Source organism: Leuciscus leuciscus (assembly GCF_965113295.1).
Source record: "Leuciscus leuciscus genome assembly, chromosome: 18".
NCBI classification, from domain to species: domain Eukaryota; kingdom Metazoa; phylum Chordata; class Actinopteri; order Cypriniformes; family Leuciscidae; genus Leuciscus; species Leuciscus leuciscus.
In genome coordinates, this window is record NC_138742.1 from 23,096,451 (window position 1) to 23,112,626 (window position 16,176).

At 37.0% G+C, this 16,176-nt stretch overlaps 1 protein-coding gene across 1 annotated transcript; it reads right to left on the reverse strand.

Annotated features, from left to right (window-relative positions):
- Positions 1-1,900: 1,900 nt before the first annotated feature.
- rybpa (RING1 and YY1 binding protein a) lies at positions 1,901-15,667 on the reverse strand. Its single transcript, XM_082145218.1, has 5 exons — positions 15,515-15,667; positions 14,967-15,092; positions 8,897-9,535; positions 6,049-6,141; positions 1,901-3,380 (listed from the first exon to the last, which is right to left on the reverse strand). Exons 1-5 carry the CDS (start codon positions 15,538-15,540, stop codon positions 3,131-3,133), a joined length of 1,134 nt encoding a protein of 377 aa, XP_082001344.1. The 5' UTR covers positions 15,541-15,667; the 3' UTR covers positions 1,901-3,130.
- Between the last annotated feature and the right edge of the window lie 509 nt (positions 15,668-16,176).

Sequence of the window (16,176 nt, forward strand, 5' to 3'; positions counted from 1 at the left end):
GTGTGTGTGTGTGTGTGTGTGTGTGTGTGTGTGTGTGTGTGTGTGTGTGTGTGTGTGTGTGTTTGTTTCAAGTGCGACAAAAGTCCTAGTGTCTTGTCTTGGACTCCTCCGATTACGACAGGATTTTCATTTTTGGGTGAACTATATCCCTTTAAATAATTTTAAAAACCCTGATGAAAGAGCAATCATAAACTGGTAGCTGATTTCTAGCTTGTCCGTTTGCTGGTGATAGTTATTTGAGCATCTTGGACCATCAAAAAACAGTTTAACTAAAATTTGAAATAATTCCAAAATAAAATTAAATATAGCCTAATATAAATATTACATGAAAAACTTAAAATTCTTAAATGCAAATTAGTGATTAGATTAGTGAAATTGAGTTAAGATAATGGCATCTTGGCATCTACATTTAAATTGAAGTATTAAAATTACAAACCTAATAAATATAAAATTTGTAAAAGCTGAATTGAAATGTAAAAAAAAATTAAAAAAAATAATTAAATGACAAAAGCAAACAACAAAATAACTAAAAAATTTAAATTCAATTAAATTAAATGAATAAATTGAATGACTAATTTAAATATGAAACGTTTGTAAATAATACTAAAACAACACCAAACCAGTTTGCTGCTCTGGCCGGATTAAAGTCACCATGAGATCAATATTGACAAATCTTATTTTTCACATTGCAGCGACATCTCTTCTCTTCTCTGATGATACTGGCATGAGGGCGGGACAACCTGTCATTCACATGAGATCCACCAATAGCAAACCACAACCATCTAACCATCCAATCAATTTCTGATAGAAAAAAATCAAGTCCCTCACTACATTTTTTTCTTGCTCGAGAAGCTGTTTCACTTGGACATATGTCACAATAGGGACGAAAACTATCGCAACTTACATTTCATGCTGACTTTAAGGTAGTTTTTTGGAGCATGGCAGCGGCTAACGACCAGTTTAAACCAGCTAGAAACTAACTAAATTATGTTCCAAAACACAGACACCAGAGGGTGGATAAGACATGTTACTGTATCAACTTCCTCTGTATGTCCTTCAAGTTAAAGGGTTAGGGGGAAGGAATTTCAGAAACAACAAGACAAGAATGTCTTACTTTTCTAAATTAAGCTGCGCAGGTTTGCTAAACATGTAGATAGATCTCTTGCTTCAGGCAGTGGGGTCATGTACATATGCCTAAATATCAACATTTAAACAAATGATCATTAAGTATATTTCACTTGGGGGAATTAAGTCAATTTATCTAAAATAAAGGCTAAATGATTAAAGCTGGTTAATAAACAGAACTGAATGGGTCGACCAGAAAAACATTATAGCCGGAACGTCTTCTCTGTTTATGTCTATGACGAGTCACACGGGTACTGGGATACTCCGCAGCGATACGACCAGTATCAGTCTAAAACAGTCCCAATATAAACACTATAGGTGTACCGTAGTGATTCAGGATAAGACAAAAACACGGTTTGGATATTGGATTCATGATGTGCTCGCTCATTATATACATTTTGAACACAAAAAGTGACGGACTGCAGCTATACATTTAGTATGCATCAAATGCAAACAATATTGGATGAGCATAGAACTCTATTACATCAAAATTGCAATAAACAATTAATAAATGAACTAGTGAAAGGGCTTGTGGGATTATGTGCACCCATCTTGAAGTCACAATGAAATGAAAGTAGCATCAGATCTTTTTTCCCCCCAGTATTGTGACGTACATCTGACTTGGTTCTTCTGTGCATCAGTTGTTGATTGGATGTTGAGATGTTGCAATTGCTCCCAAAAGTGGAGACAAACAACTAAATGATTAGAAAAGTCCTGCATAGAGAGAAGTCTGTCACTTCACCAGAGGGTACAGTTATGACATTTTGATTAAAAATGAAGAGAAAAAAAAATTATGTTTATAAATGAAAGATATGCACAGATAAATCATTCACAATAAGATCCACAACACACATTTAGAATAGATAGGGCAAATTTCCATTTCATGCTGACTTTAGCACATTAAACATTGGTTACAATACAAGAATATAACCGCTTGTGGAAAAAGTTAACGATCACATCAAAATGCCCAAAACGTTTGGAGACCTCAATGAGTTTGAGAAGGTTTTTATTAGCTTCATTAGCTTCTAGATTTTTAACAAAGGTCAGAATGAGTGTAAACCTGTGCAAAACGTCCTTATGGGCGAGAAGAAGCCAGTTTTTACAACATAATGCTATATTGGGAGTATTAATCAGTGATCAATTTTCAGTAGAGATCTTGGTAAACCGTAAATATACTGTATGAAATCTCACAAATAGATAAGCTGCTTCATATTCCAACAACTGCCAGTTTCATTCTTCACACTTTCTGAGCGTCTTTGCCATGAAGATGAATAATAGACAGTCCTGTGAATCTCAATATAATTTTACAAGAAATATTCAAAGGTTTAAAGTCTAAAAACAGAGAAAGATAAAGACCGATATTCTAAATACTCTCTTATCATCTTGTGAACCACAAAACATGTCTACATGGTACACCGTATGGATTTCAAAGTTGGCCTTGCATTTATAATAATACTGTAAACTCACATAATCACAGTTTGTGTTTCCACCATGTAAACACACAAGAGTTTGTCATATGAAATAATAAGGGAACAAATCTCCCTGTACACGGTGGTCAAGCGTGATCTTATTGTCGAGAACAGCTGCAGCAACAGATCGTTGACTCGGAGCTGTCTGAGAAATGAAGAAATGAGCTCAGATACTGTACATTTAGCATAAACGAATCTACGTTCTAAACACAAAGTCTGCACGATTTAATGACAATGAACAATAATAATGCAAACTTGGGAGCGCTGATTTCCGTGGTGCACGAACATGGATTATATCTGGTAGGAGTAGGGCACAGAATATACAGTGGGTCTCGGCGTGACAGTGACTCACGTGAACATCAACACATCAATCTACAGGGTGCTCCACGAGGGTTTTCGACAGGTACGTTTCTGCCGGTGTGTCAAGATGGACATTGTCTGAATGGGTTGGAAAGATCCCTCTTCCATGTACAGTTACGAGTGTAGGAGCTCCAGGCCTCGTCCAGTGAGATTGGCGTGTCTGAATCTCTTCCCCTTCACAGGGTCTCATTCTGCCCAGAGGAGTGGTCTCTTCTGGGCGTGGAGGCGCGGGACGACCCCTTGTCTGTGCTCTCCGAGCTGGAGCTCAGGTGCTGCTGCTCAGAGCCAGCACTGGAGGTGACCGTGGAGGAGGAGGTGGAGGAGGAGCGAGTCTTCTCCTTAAAGTCTGTGATGATGACAGTCACATTGCCCACTGTAATAGCGAGCTGCTGAGCCGAGCTCCTGTCTATGTTCTTCAGTTTAGGTCTGAAGAGCAACAGAAAAACAGAGCAAGAAGGAATTACACATGTATTAAAATACATTTATTTATTTATTTATATTTTTTATATATATATATATATATATATATATATATATATATATATATATGTATATGTATATGTATTATAGAGAGAGTGTAGTGTGTGTGTGTGTGTGTGTGTGTGTGTGTGTGTGTGTGTGTGTGTGTGTGTGTGTGTGTGTGTGTGTGTGTGTGTGTGTGTGTGTGTGTGTGTGTGTGTGTGTGTGTGTGTGTGTGTATATATATATATATATTATAGTGCATTTTGCATTACAAAGTTATTAATTACTGCAATCTACTTATCTAATTACTGCAAACTTTTCACTTGAAAAAGTAAGGTAAGGGATTACTCTTAATTTTTTTGTAATTTAATTAGTTACTTCTGATGGAATTGCATTAAATAATGTATAGACTATAGAAAAATTCTATATAAAACAAAAGTGGATTTAACATCAACATTTAACGTCTAATTTTATAATGTATAAAATGCAATTTTATATTATTTATTTAAAAGAGCAGTTTCATGTATATCATCTTCAAACCTTTTTAGAGAGAATAATTAATACAGTAATCAGATTACACTGCAAGATGTTATTAGAAGGGATGCACCGATATGAACATTTTGGCTGATATCGATAACTCATAATTCTTTACATTTGAAACCCGACAAACAATAAATCTAAATCCAAATTTTTATATAATTTTTGAGAGAAGTCAGAAAACAGAAGTCCCAAGCACTTCAACATAAATCAAACATAAAAAGTACAGTAGCCTAGTTTGAACTAGTGTAAGTTTAATTTTACACTCCTATGGCCAACTTTCCTTACCAAAAAAAAGAAAAATTAACTAATTTCAAGCAATTCAAAACCATAATGGAAAACAGTGCGCATCTTAAGTGTCTCAACTGAAGGAAATAATCCATTATTAATCGGCTTCAAGATATTGACCAAATTTTCTTATCAGATCGATAACAATATAACATCGTTATTTTTTTTTACATATATCAGCCTATATCGATATGGTGACTTAACCAACACTGATTATTGTTAACTAAAAAAAAAAAAAAAAAAAATGTTTTACATTACATTGAAATAAATGTTTACTAAAATAAAATATATATATAAAAATATTCAACATTTATTGAAGCTAGTTGTCAAGGCATCATTTCTCATTTGCGATTAGTTAAACTGAATAAAAAATTTATAAAAATGACAAAAACACACAAAAAAAAAAAAACTAAAATAACACTGGTTCCAAACCTTATGCTTTTATTAATCTTCGAAACACCAATAAATATATTTTAATGAAATCTGAGAGATTTCGGTCCCTCCATTGAAAGTTCACACAGCTAAAACTTTCAAACATCATGAAGTTAAAAAAAAACATTGTAAAAGTAATCCATATGAATCGAAGAGACACTATCACTTTACACGATGAACAGATTAGTCTAGGCTTTCATCCACACATAAACAAATATTGTAAATGTAAGCCCAAACATGCTTGCAACCAATGAGGTTTGTTCCCTTGCATCAAGCAAGTGCGTTTGAGCTTACATTTACAATATTTGTAGTGCTCTATATGCGTTGATCAATGTATATTGACCGTGTCTCTTCAGGAGATTTGAATTAAACCGCTAAATTCATTCAGATTAATTTTACAATCTTTATTCGTTTTTTGAAGTGTCAAAGTTTTGGTGGAATGGACAATGGAGTGACAAAAATTTCCGTGGTGGTTTCATGAAAGATATTTTCATTTGTGTTTTGAAGATGAATGAAAGTCTTACGGGTTTGGAAAAACAGTAATTAATGACAGATTCATTTTCTTTTGACCTATCCATTTAAATATAAAGCAAGTTAGCATCGTTTAAAGGTGTGACGAGCAGTTTTTTGATTGTTTTGGCAGCGGATGCAGTCTTTCCAAAAACCATTGGCAATTAACCATTGGCAAAGTGTATGCAAAAGTAAATGTTTTTGCAACCAATAATTAATTCAGTCTTTTAATAAGAGGATAAAGAGTATTATTTAGCTGGTCATGTGATAACACCCTTTATAAGGGTTGGACTCTCTTCTGCACAATAAAACAGCTTTTTCTAGGCCACTAATATGGCTATACGAATATACTTTGTATAAATGTACACTAAAAGTACTTTAAACTGTGAAACTTTCATTACGGAGTGTATATTTAAATGTGTCATTCATCCCAAAGTTCTGCATATATGATAATCCAGTTTTAGCGGTCTACATTGCAGGCAAGTTAAAGAGCCCATGGATTATGCAATGGAAAAGACTATTAGCCGCTCATTGGATTTCCCCTTAATAACTCAAAGCAGTAACAGTTTAAACTCAATGTGAAGTCTTTAGTAGGAATCAAGAATACTCGAATAATGCAGGTAGAAACCTGCCTTAAAGTCACAGTGTAATTGAAGTAACAACAAAGCTTTTTTTTTTTTTTTACGTATCATGATGTACAACCAAGTTTAACGCCATTATAAAAAAATAAATAAAAAAAAGTAGGGTGACGGGGAGGGAGACTTGGCTGTATCCATTGGTTATTGAATGGATGGATAGATCCATTCATACCAATTCATGCCGACTTTAAGAAAACTGTTTAAGATCAGATCAGTTTTGAACTTACCGTGAAATGATAGATTTGTTATTCTTCGTGACAGACTTCCCAGCCTTCATGCCGTTACTTTCCCCAGCTGGACCTTTCTGAACGAGTTTGGGCCTGTAAAGGTACAATATGCATTAGTAAACTATTACCATTCAATTATTCCCACACTTCCTAGACTCAAGTGTTAACACGTTTTTGTAGCTGGCCTGCAGTCCTCCATTCGTGTTTTCATTAACTTTTGCATTTATTCATTTAGCAAATGCTTTCATCCAAAGCGACTTACAAATGAGGAACATTACAAAAATGGGTGCTTGTCTCATTTAAGCTTAGCATTTAACTATCACCCATACAGTACATGAGTCAAGTGTCCAAAAAGTGAATATTTTTGTACAATACTTGTACTGCTCCTGTTTCAATCAGCCCTGAATAGAAAGAAGACAAAACAGAATGAAACCATTATAGAGCGCAACAGTGTCCGCCCACTTTTGCAGCGGCCTTGGTTCCGGAAGCATTATTTTTTCCCATCTGGATTTTTTAAAGCGTTATAAGCCATTAACCAAACCAACCAGCTACAAGGTGAATCCCAACATTACAAACTTTGATTTGAAGCAAAAAAGTAATTTAAAATGGGATAAAACTTGCCCACTGAGCCTGGTTTCTCCCAAAGTTTATTTTCTCCATTCTGTCATCTGATGGAGTTTGGGTTCCTTGCCACTGTCGCATCTGGCTTGCTTAGTGGAGGACACTTAATATTCAACAATATTACTGTACTGACACGGTTGCATGAGAACTGAACTGAGCTGGATGATGACATCACTGTTTTCTGCAGAACTGCTCTATATATATATAAAATTAACTAATTTAATAATTGATGATCTTTACAACGGAAATTGAATCAACATCAGCTGAACAATGACACTATTTTCTTTTAGAGCTGCTGTACAGCCGAAACGAACTGCATCATTGAATAATTTTCCTGTTATCACTGCAAAGCTGCTTTGAAACAATCTATCACATAAAACGCTATATAAATAAAGATGGCTTGACTCGAAAGAGCACTGCCAATGACAAATTCAAAATTGCTTCATGGGAGTGGGCGGCCATTAAGTGTGCTTGTTTTGTTTCTGATTGGTGGAGATTCACTGCAGAATCATGGGTAATGTAGTTTTTCACCAGGAATTCCCGTTAAAGGTAGGGTAGGCAAAAAAAAGAAAAAAAAGAAAACACTTTGTTATTCTGGTTTAAACTCTCTTCACATCCTGATAGCAATCAATAACAGTAGCAGTCTAAATTATATATATATATATATATATATATATATATATATATATATATATATATATATATATATATTAAATAAAATTATATATATATCTTCTGTGGAAGTCTCAGGACCAAAATATTGTTCGTCCAATTATTGCATTCAGTCCGATATCTGAAGCTATTACATGATGTTCTACCTGCCTGTTAACATATGCATTTCCATACCTCCACGCACCTACTCACGTAGACAATCACACATCATCCTCATTTCATGAGGTAGACAGACAAGTTGTAGACAAACAGTCACCAAGCACCACAAACAAACACCAGCCACCTTACACAGTTCCTCCTGAACCAAAACAATGAGCTTATGCTGCGTTCACACCATGTCGTAACCATAATAGCACAAGACAGCAACCTGTGATGTTCTACCTGATTCACCTGACTCTTATGAGTTTCTCTGGCAACACGATCAACGCCGAAATGACGAAATTGTGCACATTCATGTCTTGTAGAGGAGGTGTGGCTTTGGAGACTCACTGAAGGGATCTTATACTTTCAAAGTAAGCTTGCTATTGCTATCCTCTCCAAAATTGCCATCCTCTCCAAAATTGCCTACCCAACCTTTAAACATTATTTAAAAATAAGTTGAAATAATGCAGGCTGATGGCTTCAACAAATATACCATCGATTAACAAACGTGTAGCTCACAGTAGTCGTTGTATCTTCAATGGTTTATAAGTTATCGTCAAAAATCAATTCGAAATGAATGGGATTTTTACTTCTGGAACCCGACTGTTGCACCCTAATGTAAAATTGACAACGTGTCAACAGGTTTAGAAGAAATTTACATCATGAATTAGTTGCATGTGTTTGCCTTTGACAGCCCTTATACCAATATCTGATTTACTGCTGCACGATTAATCCAAATGAAACCGCAAGCGATTAGGCAAAGGCTTCGATTATTTAATGCGCAGCTTGTCAGTGAAGCACGGCTCTGTGACCAGTAGTAAATGCTGCTCCATCTGAAAGCTAGAGGGCGCTCTCACGCAGACAAATATGCCCCGCAGAAGTAGACAACCCATGTCTTTCTAGGAAATCCCTATGGGCATCATACTATCGCTGTAGCTGAATAAACAGAGGATTGAAACGCTTTGACTAATAAACACACGACTGCCTTATTCTGTATAAGAAGCCACATCATCTCACAAAAGGATGAGCTCAACTGTCGTTATGAAGTGAGTTTGGAGTAAAAACATGTTATTAAATGTTGACTTTTGGTGGACAAGAAGTTCATAAATGCTTTTCATGTTTGGAAAGATGTTTGGTTGCTTTTTCAAATGCACGTTATAAACGACTCAAACTCACAGTGCTTTCAGATGGAGCAGCATTTCCTACTACTGATCACAGAGCCGTACCTCACTGACAAGCTGCACATAAAAAAATACGTTTTTTTAATTTTTTTTATTTCATAATCGCAATTAGCCAAATCGGTTTAAACGCGATTTCATGTTAATTGCGATTAATTGTGCAGCCCTAATCTGTTTGGATCAAACCAGGACCATAAAAGACTATTTGCAGCGCATGGTTGCATAACACCACTCACTTTATCTTCTTAGCAGTGGGTTTTTTACTGGGCGTCAGGCTTTTATGTCTCTCTTTGTGTTTCTCCACCATGGCTCGCTCTATTTTCCCTTTTTTGATTTCCTCTCTCTCTGCACCCATCCGCTCTGCGGGCTGCATTCCAGAGTCTGCCGTGTGCGGATGATCCTTATCCATGTGCTCTCTGTGAGGCTGAAGTTTTTCCAGAATTGCTCTGTCCGTGTGCTCTCTGTCTGTTCTGTTGTGCTGCTGCTGCTGCTGTTGCTGCTGCTGCTGTTGTTGCTGCTGCTGTTGTTGTTGTTGTTGTTGTTGCTGCTGCAGCAGGTTTGGGGTCAGTCCTGTTCGCTCAGGCCCCCTGTCTGTATCGAGCATTTGCGGTTTGTCCAGCCCGCGTTCCTGTCTCCGATCCTTTTGAGAATGTCCACGTTCAAGCTGAACTCCATCCAGACCTAATCTCTCGGGATGGTCGGAGTCAGGGTGGAGACTGCTGAGTCTATCTGAGTCGGAGTTGTCCATGTCGAAGTGGTCGTCGTCAGGCAGGTGTCTGTCTGTCCTTTCCCTTCTTTCTTTCTTGGCTGGGGGTGGGGCGGCGCACTGTTGAGCGACCTGCTGTGCCACGAGTTGAGAGTTTATCCTAGGTTTTCTGGAAAAGATAATGTTACCAGAAATCAAGTGCTAAGCCAATATATAGGGAGCAGGACAGGATGAACTTAGGTAAAGTGGGACCGTTTCTGCTACTTTGCCACTGGTGTTTTAATATATGATGCCAGACAACCCTCACACGACACCATTTTAGAAATGTTATGCAAAAGAAATGCAAAATGAAATGTTAAATACAAAACCTAACATGTCCCATTTTACCTGCATTTATACTAATATGTTCAGTACATTTTGGACACACATAGTAAGTACTACTAGTTTCCATATTAGTTTTAATAGTAAAATCATGAAAACTATTAAATGGATGTATGGGAATTATAATGACCCTAAAAATGTTAAATGAATCAAAAAGACACCCCTCTTTAAAAGTTTGGGGTCAGAAAGATATTTTTTGAAAGAACTTAATACCTTTATTCAGCAAAGATGCATTAAATCATGACAGTAAAGACATGGGAGACTGAAGAAATGTTGTTCTTTTAAACTTTATATTCAAAGAAAAAAGATTTGTGGTTTCTACTCAAATATGAAGCAGCACAACGGTTTTCAACTGATAATAATCAGAAATGTTTTTTGAGCATCAAATCATCATATTAGAATTATTTCTGAAGGATCATGTGACACTGAAGACTGGAGTAATGATGCTGAAAATTCAGCTTTAAAATCACAGGAATAAACTACATTTTAAAATGTATTCAAATAGAAAACAAATTGTTTTAAATTGTAATCATATTTTACAATATTACTGTTTTACGTTTCTTTTTCGGTCTCCATAAAAGAAAATCTTACCGACCCCAAACTTTTGACCAGTAGTGTATTAATTAAAAAGCTTTAAACTATTTGAAAATATTGCCAAATGTGAATTGTCTATTGTTAAAGGCTGTCAATATATAAGAACTTATGGAAGCAACTTCTTCTGTTTGCAAAAATGGCATGCTATTGACCAAAGCAGATACTCTCAAAATGGCAATGACTTGCCTGATATATCAAGGGCCGGATTTATGCATAGGCATTCTGAGCCTGTGCCTATGCCCGCATGTCCAGGGGGGACCCAGGAGGAGAAATAATATTTTTAAATTATTATTATTTCACTCTAATGCTAAAACTATGTAAGACAATAATTTAACCCTAACCTATAAATTAATAAAAAAAATATATATTTTTTTTTTAAACATAAATCATAACTATGGTCACCCTTTACGTCTGCCTGTGGGTTTTGCAAATATTTAATCAATGAGAAGTATTAAAAAGTGCTTGTGACAAAACTCTCCATTGCCTCCTCAAACTGTCAGTCAAACCTCATAACTCCGGCACATCTCTATCCTGAATGAAGTGCGACAAGCAGTTTGGAGCGTCTCAGCTTATTTACAATGCAAGGGTAAATAAAAAACTGGTTCTCTGAATAAGTACAGTGTTTTCTTTAGTCAAGAAACACTATATTAAAGGGTAATCTTTTATGTATTTGAGGAGTGGATAAGAGCGTCTCTCATTTGTCCTCGAGTCACAGCCAAAACAGCCTGTGCGTAGCGCTACATTATAATGTGGATTTTTGGCCAAATGACAGAAAAATCAACAACAGAAAACCAGAGGGGTAAAAACAAGCGCCCACAAAGCTACAGCTACAATAATCTTCATAACTTTAAGCTGATGAAAACATAATGTGATGGACTGACTGCCTCCAATGCAGCCGATCTAATGACAAAAAAACACATTCACTGGAAAAACACTTCATTTGAGCTTGATTTTGGTAAAGTGTTAATAATATAATAATGGCACATGCAAGTATATGATCATATATAAAGCCACAAAATCAAATTTGACAATCACAGTGTTTTATTTTTATTTTTTAAAAAGAAGTGTTTTTCCCACTTAGGCTATTTCCTTTAAAAGTAGCGGTTTTGGTTATACGGTGTGAGGGGGCCCAAAAGAAGCTTTTGCCTATATGTCACAATATGAGGTAAATCCAGCCCTGGATATATCATTCTATCAATAATTACAACACATGAAGTTACTATATTAGAGCATTAAGAGATCAATACTAGGCAACCAAGCTTGCTGTAAGGGTATGAGTGAGGGGTGTCTACTGGAAACATTACCTCTCTGGAAAAAAAGAGTGAGTTTCAGAGAGAATCGCAGTAAATATTCATGGATCTGAGTTAATAATACCCCGCTGGCAGTTCAAGTCATTGATTGGCGGCTCTCTATGATGCTCTAATTATATTACCTGCTCCAGATTTAACTTCATACTGACGGCACATTATCTCCATTCCCTAATCTCATTAAAAGAACAAAGAAGTTCATTCTGCTAAATAAATCCAAATAAAAAATATTCTCTTTGCTGCAACGTCCTAAACATTAACATAAACCCTTTTTATAATACCTAGACTGGTCAAATTGCAACCCCCCACCACCACCAATTAACTGCGATTATGGTGTTATATCACAGTTTCGACTTTTGCCAAAATCCCCATTGCAAAGTTTGACAACTGAAAAACTACTTTGACCATTTTTTGCATTATTATAGGTGTGTGGTCCACTCTACAGTACAGTACTGGGTTTCTGTGTGGTACTAGGAATGCACAGATGTATCAGCCAATCATTTTTGGCCACCTGTTTAAAAACAGCCAATGATATCCTGTCAATCATAAGAGGGTGGAAAAACGTGTCAGACTGCAAATCATACTGTGTGTGTGTGTGTGTGTGTGAAGAAAATATCTTGTGTTGAATCTAGGGCTGTCTAAGTTAACGTGACAATAACAATAGCGACATAAAGCAGGCTCTATTTGACCCTATGAATCACCTGTAGTTCAAGCCAGGGTTACCAGCTCCACGGTTTTGCCCACACCAAATATTATTTGTAGTGCGCCTCCCATCTAATAATCGCAAAGAGCTTTGTACTTCTGATAAAAACAACGTCTCAGCTTTTAAATTCTGTCCATTTTATCACGAAATTGAAACAATAGATGGTGTTTTCACGCTCTTAAATGTGAGGTGACAGATTGCTGTAGTGTCTGGAGCGCGAGTCTTCTCTTCCTCTTCAATACATGTTATAGCACAAAAAAAGACATGCATGAACATCAAAAGGCATGTTGAAAGATACAGTACAACTTACCGAAATGTATCATGCCTCAGCCTCATGTAATCGCTCAATCAGTGTTTCAACCGCGGAAAGACATCAATAAAACAGCTTGTGAATAATGTCACTTAATGGGATTGTTCATCCAAAAATGAAAATTATCCCATGATTTACTCACCCTCAAGCCATCCTAGGTGTATATGACATTCTTCTTTCAGACGAACACAATCGTAGTTATATTTAAAAATATCCTGGCTCTTCCAAGCTTTATAATGGTAGTGAATGGGGGGTGAGATTTTGAAGCCCAAAAAAATGCATCCATCCATCATAAATAATAATCAATACGGCTCCAGGGGGTTAATAAAGGCCTTCTGAAGCGAAGCGATGTGTTTGCATAAGAAAAATATCCATATTTAAAACTACATTAGCTATAATAACTGGCTTCCAGCAGACGGCCGTATGCATCGATTTGCAGCGGAAGAGTGACCCCTAACCTGACACATGACGTATTGACGAACGTGGAAGCGCAGAGGATAGAGCAAAACAAAACACCAGTCACAAATCAGAAGTCTAAAGCGAGAATTTTTACAGAGAAATGTAGGAGGAGCTTGAGTTTGTGACTAAGGTTTGTTTGAACCGCAAGAGGCGTCTACTCTCATCTAAGCTTACGCTACTCCTAGATCATACGTCACGTCATGCGTCCAGTCAGAGGTCCCTCTTACGCCGAAACTAGACTCGCGTACGGCTGTTACCAGAATCCAGTAAATATAGTTAATAAAGTTATAAATATGGGTATTTTCTGTACAAAAACGCATCGCTTCGACTTCAGAAGGCATTAATTAACCCACATAGTCGTATGGATTACTTTTATGATGGATGGATGCACTTTTTTGGGCTTCAAAATCTAAGTTACCATTCACTCCCATTATAAAGTTTGGAAGAGCCAGGATCATTTTTAATATAACTCCAATTGTGTTTGGATGAAAGAAGAAAGTCATATACACACACCTTGGGTGGCTTGAGGGGGAGTAAATTATGGGACCATTTTCATTTTCTGGTGAACCAACTCTTTAAGAAAATTAAACTATCTGTATCAGTATTGGCAGATATCATTCTGAATAATCGGCTATCGGTATTGGCAGGGAAATTTCCCTCAGCTGTTGCTACTCTGGTGTAGATGACACTAACTCAAGTCAGCAGAACGGCATCATCAAACAACCACTCTACAAGAGAGCACGGACTGATCCTGTTGCTTCAACAAAGCTAGAAAATCAACATTCAAGCATGCAATTTATGCCGAGAGGAGATGCCTGCGTACTTCACACCGTACACACAATACATGAAAAGACTGTCACTTTGATATGATATATAACACCTGCGATAGAGCCACAATCATCCCACTAGAAGATCTAGCTGAAAACATGTAGGTAATGGAGCAAAACTTAAAAGGACGTGGTGTTTCTTTCATGATCGGTCAATTTCAAGAGCAACCCTTTTGAAAAACATGAAAGATGAAAAACTTTGCAAATATATTGGGGTTTAAACGTCTGAGACCACTGCCGAATTATATATATTTTGTTGCATTTTTAAGGATATAATACACAATTTTTTATTAGAATTGTCAGCATAAAAAAAAAAATACATTTCAGAATGTCTTTGGTATGTCCATCTTTTTTTGAGAATGCTCCAGAAAGAACCTAATGTTTCTGATATTTTGTACAGATCAGGTCACATGTCCAATGCCACACATTTGCTTATTTGATTAGTGACCTAGAAAAAGAATTACGCACATTCTGATGATCAACTCCAACATTTTTAAATGCATCCTTCTTCACCATGGGCCTATATATCTTTTTCCTTTTTTTACACAGACCCCTTTCCTACATCTTGGCTGCATGCCATAGGCGCCAATCGTACCCTAAATTCTAGCACATAACATCATTAATATGATAGCATCAGTGCATTAGTGACCACAGCAGTAGCTGCAAAAAACAGCAGCATGTTTCATATTTTGCACAGTACTGAACAAACAGCTCAGCGTGCATTACAAAACATCAACGCTGCACTAACGAATCAGATGCTTAATGCAGCATTTCATTTCCTATAGGATCATATAATGGGGCCCTGCGCACAGACCAGGACACTTCCATACCAGTCGGATCCTGTCCTAGAGTGTCATTGAAATTCTACAGGAATCAAATGACGTCAGCATGGATAAAGACACAATCCACAACAACAAGCCTTAATATCCATTTTGACATCCTCACTGCATGCATGTGCAACGTGTTTATGGTGGCTATGAATGCCTAACTCCTTCTTATAAGCTGCAGTGTCACTTTACCTTGTAGATGTACCTTTCCGCACATCACATATACTGCATTTGAATGCCTCTGCACTGTTTTTGAAGGTGCAGACGCTACAGTCCCAAAATCCGTTGTCTGCAGAGGGCTTGGCTTGTCTTTTTGGCCTGCAAGATTTAAAGAGGAAATGGTTAGGGTATTTAAATAGCATGCTGCACCCTAATTAGTGCGAGTGTCATCATATGCACTTAATTCTGCGTGCTGTCGTAGAAGACGCCTGTCCTTTACAAACACACAATAACACTTGCAATTTGACGATTTTGCATGCCTAAAGGCTAAAAGGGCTTTATCTGTTGAAAAAAAGGCGAAGAAAGAAGAAGAGGGGAGGCGTTTCCTAAATTCCCTTTGTCTAAAGCTGGATACCGGGAGTCAGGCAAGGCTTCGTATCCGCCATGGCTGCGCTTTTTTTCCGTTAAATCCGACCAGGAAAAATAAGTAGACTTCAACCGCACTACGCGGCTACTCTTCCATGTACACAAACGCGCAAGATGCTTTATGAAAAAACAGAGGAAATTAGATGTTTCTATACCTGGATGGGCTTTTCTTGTCGCCCATAATGGGAGAAACACCGTCTTCCAGAGGAGGGGGCTTCTGTAATGTACAGTGTGAGCTCCAGACAGAGCCGCTGCTGCTGATATCGCACACTTGCACTCGCTGACCGCTGCAGCGCGAGGCGTCGGTCCGTCACGTGGCCTCGCCCTGAGCCAATCACAGCCTCCGCACGTTTAAAAGTCTAAATGTTTTATAAAGAAATGTGCTCATTGGAAAACTATATACAGCATACTTTTATTGTAACCTATGCAACTAAATAACAAACAAATAAACAAAGTATGGCACGTTTTATAGGATATAGAGTGAAGTCCAAATAAGTCCACACTGAAAATGAAAATCTGTAATTCGAACCTGGAAATAAGCAAAAATGTTTAGGACTTAAAACAACTCTGGATATAAAAAACAAAACAAAAAACAGCTCAAACCTGCCTAAGATGATTTTCTGGTTTTAGTTGGTCTCCCAGTCTGGGTTGTCTGCAGAAAAACATGATTTTGATATACAGTAACTTGAAAATGTAATATTTAACTCCCTAATGAAATGAGCAAATGTGCCATTGATCTTGTGACTTAGCAACAAAAAGGGTCAGATGTTCTTGCTTCTATTGAAGCACAAGATGCACTTTGTATCATCTCAAATCA